The sequence below is a fragment of the Somniosus microcephalus genome, chromosome 11 (assembly GCF_052327205.1).
Source record: "Somniosus microcephalus isolate GS21.2 chromosome 11, FLI_Smic_1.0, whole genome shotgun sequence".
NCBI classification, from domain to species: domain Eukaryota; kingdom Metazoa; phylum Chordata; class Chondrichthyes; order Squaliformes; family Somniosidae; genus Somniosus; species Somniosus microcephalus.
Window position 1 is genome coordinate 230413585 of NC_140997.1, and position 15471 is coordinate 230429055.

The 15471-nt window shown below is 49.0% G+C and overlaps 1 protein-coding gene across 4 annotated transcripts in view; it reads left to right on the forward strand.

The window, feature by feature from the left end:
• Positions 1-11320, forward strand: part of podxl2 (podocalyxin-like 2) — a 95292-nt gene extending 83972 nt beyond the window's left edge. For 2 of the 4 annotated variants that reach the window (XM_086002093.1, XM_086002094.1), the window contains exons 7-9: positions 3012-3073; positions 5759-5938; positions 10837-11320. In XM_086002093.1, coding sequence (XP_085858219.1) covers positions 3012-3073; positions 5759-5938; positions 10837-11043 — 449 coding nt within the window. In that variant the 3' untranslated portion in view covers positions 11044-11320. Of the gene's footprint in view, positions 1-3011; positions 3074-5758; positions 5964-10836 lie in introns of all 4 variants that reach the window. The other 2 variants (XM_086002095.1, XM_086002096.1) reach the window with 2 other exon arrangements.
• The last annotated feature ends 4151 nt before the right edge of the window (positions 11321-15471 follow it).

Consider the following 15471-nt stretch of genomic DNA (forward strand, 5'->3'; position numbering starts at 1 on the left):
GATTACTACTCCGTGCTATATACAGGTGTGGTCACTGCCGGTACTGCAGTATACATGAGCTGTAAAAGATAGTTCCCCCCCTTAAAGGTATACACATTACAAAACTGTTCAAGAGGAAAGTCCACCACCACCTTCTCAGGGCGACTAGGGAGGGGCAATAAATGCCCGCCTTGCCAGCGTGTGATATGATTTGTACTCCTAGTTGCTAGTCCAGTACTATAACCACAGCACTACTGTACCCACAACTGCCTTGTGACCGGCTGCTGTAGGTTGGAAACTTCTAACAACCCTGAACTCCTTTGAAGTGTCCCTTTTTTTAAAAAAAAGGGAGGCTGCATCAAGGGTCCTGCTAACATCAGGTTGAGGAGTCTAGAACCAGGGGCCACAACCTCAGAATAAAGGGTTGGCCATTTAGATCTGAGATGAGGAGAAATTTCTTCACTCTGAGGGTTGTGAGTATATTCAAGACAGAAGTCGATAGATTTTTGGACTCTAGGGGAATCTAGGGATTTGGGGATAATGCGGGAAGGTGGAGTTGAGGTCGAAGATCAGCCATGATCTTATTGAATGGCGGAGCAGGCTCGAAGGCCCGAATGGCCGATTCCTGCTCCTAATTCTTATGTTCTTATCTTAGCAAAAGTTAGCAAGTCTACAAGCTACCGGGAGCAGGCTCTTCTGCATGTTTTTGTCACAGGAAAAGGGTTGTAGAACAATAGAAGCTTACAGCACAGAAGGAAGCCATTCGGCCCATCATATCTCTGCCGGCTCTTTGCTAGAGCGATCCAAAACTAATCCGTCTGCCCCACCCTCTTCCCATAGCCCTATATCAATCCAAAACTAATCCCACTGCCCTGTTCTCTCCCCATAGCCCTGTATCAATCCAAACTAATCCCACTGCCCCGCTCTCTCCCCATAGCCCTGTATCAATCCAAACTAATCCCACTGCCCCACTCTCTCCCCATAGCCCTGTATCAATCCAAACTAATCCCACTGCCCCACTCTCTCCCCATAGCCGTGTATCAATCCAAACTAATCCCACTGCCCCACTCTCTCCCCATAGCCCAGTATCAATCCAAACTAATCCCACTGCCCCACTCTCTCCCCATAGCCCTGTATCAATCCAAACTAATCCCACTGCCCCACTCTCTCCCCATAGCCGTGTATCAATCCAAACTAATCCCACTGCCCCACTCTCTTCCCATAGCCCTGTATCAATCCAACTAATCCCACTGCCCCGCTCTCTCCCCATAGCCCTGTATCAATCCAACTAATCCCACTGCCCCACTCTCTCCCCAAAGCCCTGTATCAATCCCAAACTAATCCCACTGCCCCACTCTCTCCCCATAGCCCTGTATCAATCCCAAACTAATCCCACTGCCCCACTCTCACCCCTAGCCCTGTATCAATCCAAACTAATCCCACTGCCCCACTCTCTCCCCATAGCCCTGTATCAATCCAACTAATCCCACTGCCCCACTCTCTTCCCATAGCCCTGTATCAATCCAAACTAATCCCACTGCCCCGCTCTCTTCCCATAGCCCTGTATCAATCCAAACTAATCCCACTGCCCCGCTCTCTTCCCATAGCCCTGTATCAATCCAAACTAATCCCACTGCCCCACTCTCTCCCCATAGCCCTGTATCAATCCAAACTAATCCCACTGCCCCGCTCTCTTCCCATAGCCCTGTATCAATCCAAACTAATCCCACTGCCCCACTCTCTCCCCATAGCCCTGTATCAATCCAAACTAATCCCACTGCCCCACTCTCTCCCCATAGCCCTGTATCAATCCAAACTAATCCCACTGCCCCACTCTCTTCCCATAGCCCTGTATCAATCCAAACTAATCCCACTGCCCCGCTCTCTTCCCATAGCCCTGTATCAATCCAACTAATCCCACTGCCCCACTCTCTCCCCATAGCCCTGTATCAATCCCAAATTAATCCCACTGCCCCGCTCTCTCCCCATAGCCCTGTATCAATCCAACTAATCCCACTGCCCTGCTCTCTCCCCATAGCCCTGTATCAATCCAAACTAATCCCACTGCCCCACTCTCTCCCCATAGCCCTGTATCAATCCCCAAACTAATCCCACTGCCCCGCTCTCTCCCCATAGCCCTGTATCAATCCCAAACTAATCCCACTGCCCCACTCTCTCCCCATAGCCCTGTATCAATCCCAAACTAATCCCACTGCCCCACTCTCTCCCCATAGCCCTGTATCTTTCGCTGCTTCAAATACGTATCCAGTTTTCCCTCAAAAGATGCAGTAGCCTCTGCCTCAAGCACTCGCTGTGGCAAAGTGCTCCAGGCTCCAACAACCCCTCTGTCAGGTAGTTTCTCCCAACTTCCCTCCTCACACTCTCAGTGACAATTTTAAATTGACCCCCCTCATCACCCACACAGGTTTAAAGAAGAAAAAAGTACAAAATACTCTGTCAATCCTGGCTCCACTTGGAGTACCGTGCACAGTTGTGGTTTCCCTATTACAAAAAAATATAGAAGAACTGGAGTAAGTGCCAAAAAGATTTACAAGGATGATACCAGAACTGAGAGGTTACACCTGTCAGGAGAGACTGATCAGGCTGGGGCTGAGAGGTGACCTGATCGAGGTCTTTAAAATTATGAAGGTGTTCGATAGGGTGGACGTAGAGAAGATGTTTCCACTTGTGGGGGAGACCAGAACTAGGAGCCATCAATATAAGACAGTCACTAATAAATCCAATCGGGAATTCAGGAGAAACTTCTTTACCCAGAGAGTGGTGAGAATGTGGAACTCGCTACCACAGGGTGTGGTTGAGGTGAATAGCAGAGATGCATTCAAGGGGAAGCTGGATAAACACAGGAGGGAGAAAGGAATAGAAGGGTATGTTGATGGGGTGAGATGAAGAGGGGTGGGAGGAGGCTCGTGTGGACCAGTTGGGCCGAAGGGCCTGTTTTTGTGCTGAACATTCTATGTGATTCTATATAACACTGATGTCCTAAATAATACATCTTTATTTCGGCAATCCAGGTACAATACCAGCAAAGGAGGTCCTTGCGATGCTGGGAGATATCAAGGAAAACTTGAAAGAGGTGAGGCTTCGCATTCTCAACAGGGAAATGAGGAGGAACTTCTTTACTCAGAGAGTGGTTAGAATATGGAACTCGCTACCACAGGAAGGGGTTGAGGCAAAGAGCTTAGATGCTTTCAAAAGGAAAACTAGACGCGTACATGAGAGAAAAGGGAATATGCTGAAAGGCTGAGATGAGGTGGATGGAATGGGAGGAGACTCGAGTGGAGTATAAACACCAGCACTGACTAGTTGGGCCGAATGGCCTGTTTCTGTGCTGTATATTCTGTGTAATTCTGCTTATTTTCTGATGTGTCTATTCCCCGCCAGTTGTTTAAAGTTATTTGGTATTCCCGCACCACACACATTCCCTCAACTGGCAGGTAACCAAGCTCCTCCCGGTGCTGCCCTTGAACCAGAATAAGCACGAGATAAAGACCCCTTTGACTCCCTGTCAGTTTCAGTTCCTCTTAGGAATGCAAGCGGGTAGAAGTGATGCTGCAGCTACACAAAGCCCTGGTCAGACCACACCTGGATACTGTGAGCAGTTCTGGGCACCACACCTTAGGAAGGAGATATTGGTCTTGGAGGGAGTTTACCGGAATGATACCCAGACTTCAAGGGTTAAATTACAAGGAGAGATTACACAAATTAGGGTTGTATTCCCTAGAATTTAAACGGTAAGGGGTGATTTGATCGAATATTTTAAGATATTAAGAGGAACAGATGGGATAGATAGATAGAAAGGGGGGAAAATTCAGTTGTTTGCGCCTCCCGTTAGCGCCTTAAGAGGGTGCTAATGGGGCGCAAAGCAACTAGCGCCCGGGCGCGGCGATGTTTGCGCTGCTCGCGAAATTAGCTAGACATTTTGCGGCGGCGCTAAACACTACCGCCACGATCTCCTGCGCCGGCAGATCGTGATGTCAGTCGAGTGCGCAACGCCCCAGTAGCGCCCCGGACCGGATATTGAGTGGCGCCCCCTGCCTTACCGCCTGCCGCGAGCAATGACAGGTTGAGGGGAGCGTTTTGCAGTCAGGAAGGGACTGGGGGAGCGCTATTTAAAGGCGACCGCTTCCTGCCTTTTTTTGTCGGTGACATTTTTGCACCACGCATTCTGAGAGACAGAGAGAGACTTCTGGAGAGATTCAACGCTGTGTGAAGGAGTTTTGGGTACTGAGCAGCACTTTGCAGGTTCATTTTGATTTGCCCTTCCTTGCTTCGCCAGCGCTCTGAGGTAGCGCCTCGCTCCTCGGCCTTTGCGCCTTAAGACAGGTGTGAAGCACCTGATTTAGCGCTCCAATCACCTCCAGGGGCGATAAAAGTCAAGTTTGCTGTCGGAGGCGATAATTAGCACCAGGCGCTAAACTTTGCACACAGCCGATAATGGCGCGCCAAACGGTGCGATACCGAATTTTTCCCCTGTACTATTTCCGCTGGTTGGGGATTCTAGGACTAGGGGGCATAGTCTAAAAATTAGAGCCAGACCTTTCAGGAGTGAAATTAGGAAACACTTCTACACACAAAGGGTGGTAGAAGTTTGGAACTCTCTTCCATAAATGGCAATTGATGCTGGATCAATTGCTAATTCTAAATCTGAGATTGATAGATTTTTGTTAACCAAAGGTATTAAAGGACATGCAGCGAAAGCGGATATATGGAGTTAGGTCACAGATCAGCCATGATCTCACTGGGGCCACAAATATAAGATAGTCATCAATAAATCCAATAGGGAATTCAGGAGGAACTTCTTTACCCAGATAGTGTGGTGAGAATGTGGAACTCGCTACCACAGGGAGTGGTTGAGGCGAATAGTATCGATGCATTTAAGGGGAAGCTAGATAGACACATGAGGGAGAAAGGAATAGAAGGGTATGCTGATGGGGTGAGATGAAGACAGGTGGGAGGAGGTTCATGTTGTTGGGGTAAAAGAGAAGTCTTCCTTCCTCTCAAGCGGACCCCTGAGATAAGGGGTCGACACTTGCCCTACAGCAACCACGAATTCACCAGACGGACACCTTGGATAAGTTTCACGATCTTTATTCAAGCATATGCAAGGGGAAAATCTCAGTCTCATCCCAGAGAAAGGATTCTTCCACCGAGCATCAAATACGTACAGCAATTATACCCTAACTTGAGGCGTGCACCCCTCATGCACCCCCCTTCTACGATCATTGATTGGTCTACAGAATAGGCGAAGGGCTGTGTCCATTCGATGCCCCTTATCGGGGAGGTTGCTGAATGGTTCACAGAAACCCATCTCTGCAGCATTCGCAGGCTAGTTTATCTGTTCCTGCTCTGGCCAGGAGGTGCTTACATCATGCTCTGAGAATCTGTATGTCCTGCCTTATCTTAAGCAAGGACAAAAGACCAGCTTATTAGCTTTACAGTTCCTGCCTTATCTGGGTCCTACATTCCTAAGCAAGGATAGGAGACAAACTTATTTGCCACTAATTTTACTTCTAAGAAGTTATAGTTTCTTCTAACTTTTAATTCTAAGAAGTTATAGTTTCTTCCAACTTTTAATTCTAAGAAGTCATTTCTGTCCCCTTACAATATGGATCATAAACACCAGCACGGACCAGTTGGGCCGAATGGCCTGTTTCTGTGCTGTAAGTTCTATATAATTCTATGTAATGGCGGAACAGGCTCGAGAGGCTGAATGGCCTATTTCCTGTCTCTATGTTCCTAACGATGGTCTCTTTGGCAGATTGGTATCCACAATGTCACATCTGCCACGGGTTGCCAAGGGAGACCCAGCCAGCCTCGCGGAGATTACGGGAAGCTGTTCATCGTGCTGGTGATCATCGGCTCAATCTGCGCAGTCATCATCGTCTCGGGCCTCGCCTACATCTGCTGGCAGCGGCGACTCCCGAAGTTAAAGAACATGGTCAGCGCTGTGCCAAAACCTCACGGTAGTAAAATGGTAGCAGGTATTACGAACCCAAGTTATGGGGAAAGGTTAGGGGGAGAAGTCGAGCTTTCTCTCGTTTGGGGGGGGAAAGAGACTTCAAGGTCACCATTTCAAAAAAATTTACGAGGGGGCGAAGTTCTACAAGCTTTTAAATCCTAAGCTTGATGCCACTCAGAAGGTCGTGGGTTCAAGCCCCACTCCAGAGACTTGAGCACGTAATCTAGGCTGGCGCTCCCAGGTAGTTGCAAAAGATCCCACAGCACTATTCAAAGAAGAGCAGGGGAGTTAGATATATTTCTTAAGGCTAAAGGGATCAAGGGATATGGGGAGAAGGCAGGGACAGGGTACTGAATTTGGATGATCAGCCATGATCTCATTGAATGGCGGAGCAGGCTCGAGGGGCCGAATGGCCTACTCCTGTTCCTATCTTCTATGTTTCTATGAGTTCTCCTGGTGACTTGGCCAATATTTATCCTTCAACCAACACCTAAAACAGATGACCTGACCATTTATTTCATTGCTGTTTGTGGGAGCTTGCTGTGCGCAGATTGGCGGCCACGTTTTCCTACATTACAACAGTGACTACACTTCAAAATGTACTTCATTGGCTGTAAAGCGCTTTGGGACATCCTGAGGTCATGTAAGGCGCTATAGAAATGCAAGATCTCTCTTTCACCTAATCACTCCTACTCAGTTTACCTCGCGTACTCTCCTGCTCCTGCCCTACAATATGGGCCGTGGGCCCTTCCCCGGGGTGTCCGAACTGTTAAAAGAAAGATAATAATTTCTATAAACTAGTAACTCTCCCGTGGGCTTCGCTCACAGCTAATCGGAAGAAATGCCATTTCTTTCGTTTTGGCCGTGCTTGTCAGAATAGGACAAGATGGTGGGCGACTCGCCCCACTGTGCCGCTGGTGGTGGGAAGGCTGAATAGCAGGGATTGCAGTCGGTATGAATAGAAAGAAGGTTTTGACAATGTCACAAAAGTGTGACTAAATTACAACAAAAAAGGAGCGACGAAGTCGCCAAGTACATAGGCTCCCGGAACAACTACTTGCATTCACATAGCGCCTTTAACAGAGAAAAAATGTCCCAGGGCGGTTCACAGAGTTACAAGAAGAAAATGGAAACTGAACAAGAAATCATGTCGGACGTGGAACTCGCTACCACAGGGAGTGGTTGAGGCGAATGGCACAGATGCGTTTAAGGGGAAGCGAGATAAGCACATGAGGGAGAAAGGACTAGAAGGCTATGTTAAATAACAACAGAAAATGCTGGAAAAACTCAGCAGGCCAGGCAACATCCGTGGAGAGAAAATAGAGTCGACGTTTCGGGTCAAGACAAAGGGTTTCGACCCGAAACGTTGACTCTACTTTCTCTCCACGGATGTTGCCTGGCCTGCTGAGTTTTTCCAGCATTTTCTGTTGTTATTTTGGATTTCCAGCATCTGCAGTATTTTGCTATCGTAGAAGGATATGTTGATGGGGTGAGATGAAGAGGGGGTGGGAGGAGGCTGGTGTGGAGCGCGAACACCGGCATTGATCTGTGGGGCCGAATGGCCTGTTTCCTTGTTGTAACATTCTGTGTAAGTTCACAAATTCCAAATATTTGCTGCCTGTAAGGTAGAAAGGAGGGTCGGTAACCAGAGGTGACAGATTTAAGATAATAAAAGCAAGAGAAGCAGAGGATGGGAGATGAGGAGAATTTTTTTACGCAGCGAGGTGTTATGATCTGGAATGCGCTGCCTGAAAGGGGTGGTGCCACATTGGGTCCCGGTTACGCAAAAATTCTCATCCTTGTTTTCAAATCCCTCCGTGGCCCCACCCCTCCCTACCTCCTCCAGCCCCACAAACCGCCCCCCCCCCCCCCCACCGAGATCTCTGCGCTCCTCCAATTCTGGCCTCTTGAGCATCCCTGATTTTAATCGCTCCACCATTGGTGGCCGTGCCTTCAGTTGCCTAGGCCCTAAGCTCTGGAATTCCCTCCCTAAACCTCTCCGCCTCGCTACCACTCTTTCCTCCTGTAAGACGTTCCTTAAAACCTACCTCTTTCGGCCCTAATATCTCATGTGGCTCGATGTCAAATTTTGTTTCATAACGCTCCTGTGAAATGCCTTTGGATGTTTTACTACGGTAAGGGCGCTATATAAATACAAGTTGTTGTTGTTGTAAGCAGATTCAATAATAACTTTCAAAAGGGAATTGGATCAATACTCGAAAAGGAAATATTTGCAGGGCTAGAGGGAGAGAGCAGGGGGGAGTGGGATTAATTGGACGATGTCATGAATCGTATCATGACTCATGAAGTAACACTGGGCGGCCAGCTGGTGGCGCCGTCCAAGGAGTATAAATACTCGGGCGTGGGCCCAGCTTGCTCAGGACGTTTCTGTAACCAGGAACTAGTGATGTAACTAGAATCTCATGGTTGTGAAACAGTTGATTAAAGCCTGGTTTTATACTCAAACCAAGTACTCGTTAGTCTTTTTACATCAGACAGCACTTTCAAAGAGCCGGCACAGGCACGATGGGCCGAATGCTGTAAGATTCTACGATTCTACTATACAAGAGTCTGAAATCGCCAGGGATGCCACAGGTTATGTAGCTCCGTAAGTGCTGGGTTCTGGATCAGGTAGAAGACTTCCCATTGGGATAACTCTACCCCGGCAATGAGATACCCCAAACTGTCGCCAGCAACCACCGGGAAAATCACGGACCAGCTGCCTGTGATTCTGAAAATCACGGGCAACGGACGGGCGACGGGCGCGACATTTCTGTGTTAGCGTGGACTCGGTAGATTTAGGCCGTCAATGCTGTGAGCGTGTGCATTTTGTTGAGCAAGGGGTACAGGGTAACCAGGGCTAGTGTCAGCCGTGGCTCAGTGGGCAGCACTCTCACCTCTGAGTCAGAAGGTCGTGGGTTCATAGACCCACTCCAGAGACTCGAGCACAAAAATCTAGGCTGTCGCTCCCAGTGCGGTGCTGAGGGAGTGCCGCACTGTCGGAGGTGCCGTGTTTCAGATGAGACGATAAACCGAGGCCCCGTCTGCTCTCTCAGGTGGATGCAAAAGATCCCATGGCCACTATTTCGAAGAAGAGCAGGGGAGCTATCCTGGCCAATATTTATCCCTCAATCAACGTCACTAAAACAGATTATCTGGGTCATTATCACATTGCTGTTTGTGGGAGCTTGCTGTGTGCAAATTGGCTGCCGCGTTTCCTACATTACAACAGTGACTACACTTCAAAATTAATTGATTGGCTGTAAAACTCTTTGGGACGTCCTGAGGTCATGAAAGGGGCTGTAGAAATGCAAGTCTTTCTTTTATGGGTTCACACCTTGCTGTGATTGCTGCAGTTAGAGGTTCAAAAGCAACGTGGTTTTTTGGGTTCCACAGTGCCAACAATGAGCCTCCTACCCAGTCACCGGCGACACAATCGTGGTAGTTCATTCACTGGAAACGCAGGCACGGGGTAGTTAAACGCCCCCCACCCCGCAACCCCCCGCCACCTCAAGAAAGAAAAGATTGAAGGGCACGACGAGAAGGCAGGACGGTCGGGTACAGAGGAATTGGGGGAAAAAAAGTTCTGAATTAAATAACCATTGCTCTGTGAGACTGTACAACCCACCGGCTTCAGTCCACAGTCAGTCTCAGCAGCACGGCTGTAAAGGGGCACCACAATTGACCTCAGTGCCCCATGAACTCGAGAGAAGGGAGGGGAAATCGGCCAGGGAAGGCATCACAAGCACTTCTGATCGCAATCCAGCGACCCTTGCGGGAAAATGTCTATCTTGTGTGGTGGGTGGAAATAAAAAGAAAGACTTGCATTTCTACAGCGCTTTTCACGACCACCGGACGTCCCAAAGCGCTTTACAGCCAATGAAGTACAATTTGAAGTGTAGTCACTGTTGTAATGCAGGAAATGCGGCAGCCAATTTGCGCACAGCAAGCTCCCACACACATAATAATGACCGGATAATCTGTTTTTAGTGATGTTGATTGAGGGATAAATATTGGCCCTCTCCTCTTCTTCAAAATAGTGGCCGTGGGATCTTTTACGTCCACCTGAGAGGGCAGACAGGGCCTCGGTTTATCGTCTTATCCGAAAGGCGGCACCTCCGACAGTGCAACGTTCCCTCAGTGATGTCTCCTGCAGTCAAATAGCCTGTTGACATTCACCGTCTACGCTCACACGTGAAGAGCGGTGATTTGGGTTCAGGTGCCAGAAGGTAGCTAGCGCAGGTGGAACTCTCTCTCCCAGCGGGACTAGAACCTTCAGGCGAGGAGGTGGTGAAAGGATTAGGAGCGAGGAAAACGAAAAGATCTGAAACATTGATCTTTGAGAGATTGGGACGATTGGGCTTGTACTCGCTGGAGTTTAGAAGAATGAGAGGGGATCTTATTGAAACTTATAAAATTCTGACAGGACTGGACAGACTAGATGCAGGAAGGATGTTCCCGATGGCGGGGGAGTCCAGAACCAGGGGTCACAGTCTAAGGATAAGGGGTAGGCCATTTAGGACAGAGATGAGGAGGAATTTCTTCACCCAGAGAGTGGTGAACCTGTGGAATTCTCTACCACAGAAGGCAGTAGAGGCCAATTCATTAAATATATTCAAGAAGGAGTTGGATATAATTTCTTAAGTCTAAAGGGATCAAGGGATATGGGGAGAAAGCAGGGACAGGGTACTGAATTTGGATGATCAGCCATGATCGCATTGAATGGCGGAGCAGGCTCGAGGGGCCGAATGGCCTACTCCTGCTCCTATCTTCTATGTTTCTATATTTGAGAATTTTTCTTTTTTGAACGCCTCGACTTTTATTCTGATGATTATAATAATAATAAGCACGTTAATTATTTAATTTCTTCCCACCAGTCTCATGGCGAGGAGCTGCATTTTGTTGAGAACGGTTGCCACGACAACCCGACCTTGGACATAACGATTGACAGCACGTCGGAGATGCAGGAGAAGAAGCCCAGCGTGAACGGTGATGCAATGGAACGTTCTGGAGGCTGGAACGCGCTCATCACCAAAGGGTCGAAAGACGAGCCAGACAGTTTTGAAGAAGACACCCACCTTTAAGAGCCTTCGCCACTTTTTTTTTTTTTGATTTAGTATAGAGGATATATTTTTTGATGGACCCCTGTACTTTGCACAGAGGCACCGTTGCTTCTTAAAGAATGACCTAATGCTGCATTCTAAAGCTACAGTATCCCTTTGCCTTGTGGCCCTGTCGGGCCGTGGTTCAGCAAAACAAAAAAAAGAGAAAGTGGCCAAACACGCACTGAAAATGGGCCGGCGGAATTTGTTTTGGAACACATCATGGGTCGAACCATCAGAAAATAAAGATTGGTGGGGTTCCCCTAGTGATCGTTCACTTTCCCTGTATCATATGGGGATGAACTGGTACAGTCGATCATAGACCTGACCCCCTTCACTTCTGCGGCCCAGGTTTGAGTCCACTCCATTGATGAGATGCAAGGCTCCTTAGCGCAACATTATGGGCTGTTTTGATCTATTTCCTAGCGCACAGCGCAGAATTGCTCATGACTGGGGACACGGGGATTGGTTGGGAAAGTGGAGTTGAGGTCGAAGATCAGCCATGATCTTTATTGAATGGTGGAGCAGGCTCGAGGGGCCGTATGGCCGACTCCTGCTCCTAATTCTTATGTTCTTAACTGGCTGCATATCATTCGGTCCATAGAAAGGCTACAAGGATGGCTGGCACTGGTAAAATTGGTGAAGCAACGTGGTGGGGGTAGGGGGGGGAGGGGAGGGTGGTGGGGGAGGAGGGGGGAGTATGGTTGGGGGGGGAGGGTGGAGGTGGTGGGGGGAGGAGGGAGTATGGTTGGGGGGGAGGGGGAGTATGGGTGGGGTTAGTGGGGTGGAGGTGGGGGGGAGTATGGGAGGGGGTGGGGTGGGTGGGGGGGAGGGGAGGGGGTGGGGAGTTTGGGTGGAGGGGTTGGTGGGGTGGGGGGAGTATGGGAGGGGGGTGGGGTTAGTGGGGTGGGGAGGGGAGGGGGGTGGGGGAGGGGGGCGGTGGTACTTTACTAAAGCTGAAGTTAAGACTCAGTGGCCTGGGTTTTCCCAATGCAACCCATCAAGGTGAATGGGTCACCGTCGCCATGACAATTGGAAGACTTAGGCCATTGTTGGCCGGCGTTCAGAGAGGCCTATTCTGCTTCTTACTCGACCGTGGGCGTGTTTGCAGCCGACAGTGGGCTCTTGCAATGGGAAATCAGCCCATTCTCCATCCCTCTCCGTGGCAAAGACAATTCCTCACCACAACCAGACGAAAAAGAAACTGCAAATTCAAAGTAGCAACATTCTCGGGAGCCAAATGTGATAATGAAGTGCACACATCAATGAGTGGGATTCAAGGCTCCTTTTTGCCTTTTAGCAGAGGTAGTGTAGAGAGATTTATAACAATGGTGGGGTAGTATATATACGAAAGCCAGTAAGCAGCAGTTAGTGGGCTTAAAATAACAGTACACCGCAGTTTAAGGAGTTAATTAAAGCTCAGTTTTCATGGTGCATACAGCTGCCTGATGTGGTCTGAAATCTGAATCTGGCTGATGTAGCCTTAAACCTAATTGGTGGGATGGATGGAGCAATACTGCATGGTGGAACAGACCAGATGAATGTGGGTACTCTTCCCAATCTCAGCCATGCCACCACTCCTGGGGCAAGTACCGAGCGGAGGCCTCCAGGGTGGATTAGAGGAAAAGTCATCGCAGATCTGCTCCGGTGGGCCTCCTGGTGATTGATTTCCACACTCGCCAAGGCAGATGAATGGGAGCAGGTTGGTGCCTGCCCCCTTGGCCGCAGACTGTGCACAGTGTGGGGCGAGATGCGACCCTATTGGGGGAAAGGGGGATAAAATAGCATTAAAAAGTAGTAGCATTACCCTTTGCAAAAAATAAATCTTGAAAAATTGCTGATCAAAGTTAATCGACAGTTAACCAGTTGTCTATTATACACAGTCCTACTGCTTGCTAAATGGGTTTTGATTTACGAAACTGTGCATTTTGCTGCATCCATTAAGGGTAGTCATTTGTAATCAAAGCATTGAGAGCACAGACCAGTTCTCTTTATGGAGTTGAGACTTGGAGGTCTACATCATGGAGTTTCTTGGGCTGGTTATCAATCATTCGTTTGGACTCTGTTTTCCGTTGACTTTGCTGATAGATTTTATCCGTGTCTGTGTAATTCACATTTATTGGATTCTTCCAGACCTGCCTAACTGAGAATGAATAATTATGGTCTCTGGAAGCTCTCAGGCAAATGTTATGACCTGGCCACTTTACAAATGGAGAGCACTGACGTTCAAATAGACACGGCCAAAAGTTCTCCAAAGCTCTCCAACACTGGGGTTTCCCTCGTGTCATGTCTGGGTCTGATGTAGACTCATTGATAAGAGATTGTTCGCTGTGATCAGTCAACAACTCCATTGTCGTTGTATCATGCGGCTACCAGGATGTTAGAAGGTCCAGCAATTCCTGTGTTCCTATTGGAGCCAATCACTTCAATTGAAATAAACTTGGTGCCATACTGATGCCTCACACTAGATGTCACTAGTAGATTTCGTAACTCCACTAGCCAGGGTAGAAGAGTGGGCACGGAGCTGTTCTGCTGTGGTTCACTTTAAGATGAATGTCGGCCAAAGGAATTTGTCCCAGCGAGACAGCAACGACTGTGCTCTCTTCACAACTGCACTGATACAAATGTACAAACTAAAAATATACACCCTTACAGTTCCACCACATTCAAAGCGAACTTCGAGGAAGTTACGCACGGCATGCCCAGGGGAAGGGTGGCTTTGAGCGAGGGCGGTATCCCCAGCGTGGCACAGAGGCAGATATAACTGAAAAGGCCAGAATATATTTGTTGTCTTTGCCGTTAAATGTAAGACGGGGGGGGGGGGGGACAAAATTACAATTGTGTTGATGTCACTGACATAGGAACAGGAGGAGGCCACTGAGCCCCTTGAGCCTGTTCCACCATTCAATGAGATCATGGCTGATCTGCAACCTAACTCCACATACCCGCCTTTGGCCCATATCCCTTAATACCTTTGGTTAACAGAAAGATATCAATCTCAGATTTAAAATTAACAATTGATCTAGCGTCAATTGCCGTTTGCGGAAGAGAGTTCCAAACTTCTACTACCCTTTGTGATTAGAAGTGTTTCCTAATTTCACTCCTAAAAGGTCTGGCTCTAATTTTTAGACTATGCCCCCAGTCCTAGACTTCCCAACTAGCGGAAATACTATGGGGGAAAAATTGGGTTGCTTTGTGCCTCCTGTTAGCGTTCTAAGAGGGCGCTAATGGGGTGCAAAGTAACTAGCGCCCGGGCGCGGTGCCGCCTATGCCTCCCGCGAAATTCAGCAGGAAGTTAGTGGCAGCGCTAACCGTTAGCGCCTCGCGACGCTGCGCCTCCGGTGATGACGTCATCGCCGTGCACAGCGCCCGCTCACGCCTCGGCCGTGATCTTTGGGAGCGCTCCCTGACTTACCGCCGGACACTATGTCCGATGGGATCGGGGGGCTTACCTGTGGCCGGGGTGGCGCTATTTAAAGGCGAGGTGCTGGGCGGCCATTTTTGTTGCTGGCCGCCTGCCAGCACCTGCCTCTGCTCCCGTCCCCCTTACCCGCCTCCCCGCGGAGTGCCAGCTGCGCTCCGTGAGCCCGGCACTTCTCTTAAGTGCCGGGCTCTTTTGCTGGCACTCTCGATCCTCGGGGGCCCAGCTGGGCCCCGGGTTGCGCTGCGCAAGGCCCCTCCCCTTTAAGAAGGGGAGGAAGGCCTGTCGTGCCTCGGAGCACCCCAAGAGCGAGGCGGGTGCTTCCAGTAGCGCCCCGCTTCCCTCTTGGGGCGCAACCACTCAATTTCGGTCGTGGGGGCGCCCCAGCGAAGTTAGCGCCCCGAAGGCGGCACGACTCAATTTTTAGCCCTAACTCTATCTACCCTATCTGTTCCCCTTAATATCTTGAAAACTTCGATCAGATCACCCTTTAACCTTCTAACTTCTGGGAAATACATCCCTAGTTTGTGTAATCTCTCCTCATAACTTAACCCCTTGAAGTCCGGGTATCATTCTGGTAAACCTACGCTGCACTCCCTCCAAGGCCAATATATCCTTCCGAAGGTGTGGTGCCCAGAACTGCTCACAGTGCTCCAGGTGCGGTCTAACCTGGGCTTTGTGTAGCTGCAGCATAACTTCTACCCCCTTGTATTCCAGCCTTTTTAATTATTGACGTCAATGTAGCATCTGCTGAGCATGTGCAATTGCCTTATAATGTGGTTAAAACGATGTAGTGATCAGATAGAGATTGTTCCATTAGTGGGGCACATGCTCCCTGTGTCCGGGAGCGATGACACCGGGGTTTTAAGACATTGTTATTTTTCTTCTGGGTGAAAAGGGGATGAGGGGTACAAACCTGGGTCATTTGGGTGAAGTGAAAGCCAAAGGCAATTCCCATTATAAATGTGATATCGGAATTAATAATAGGA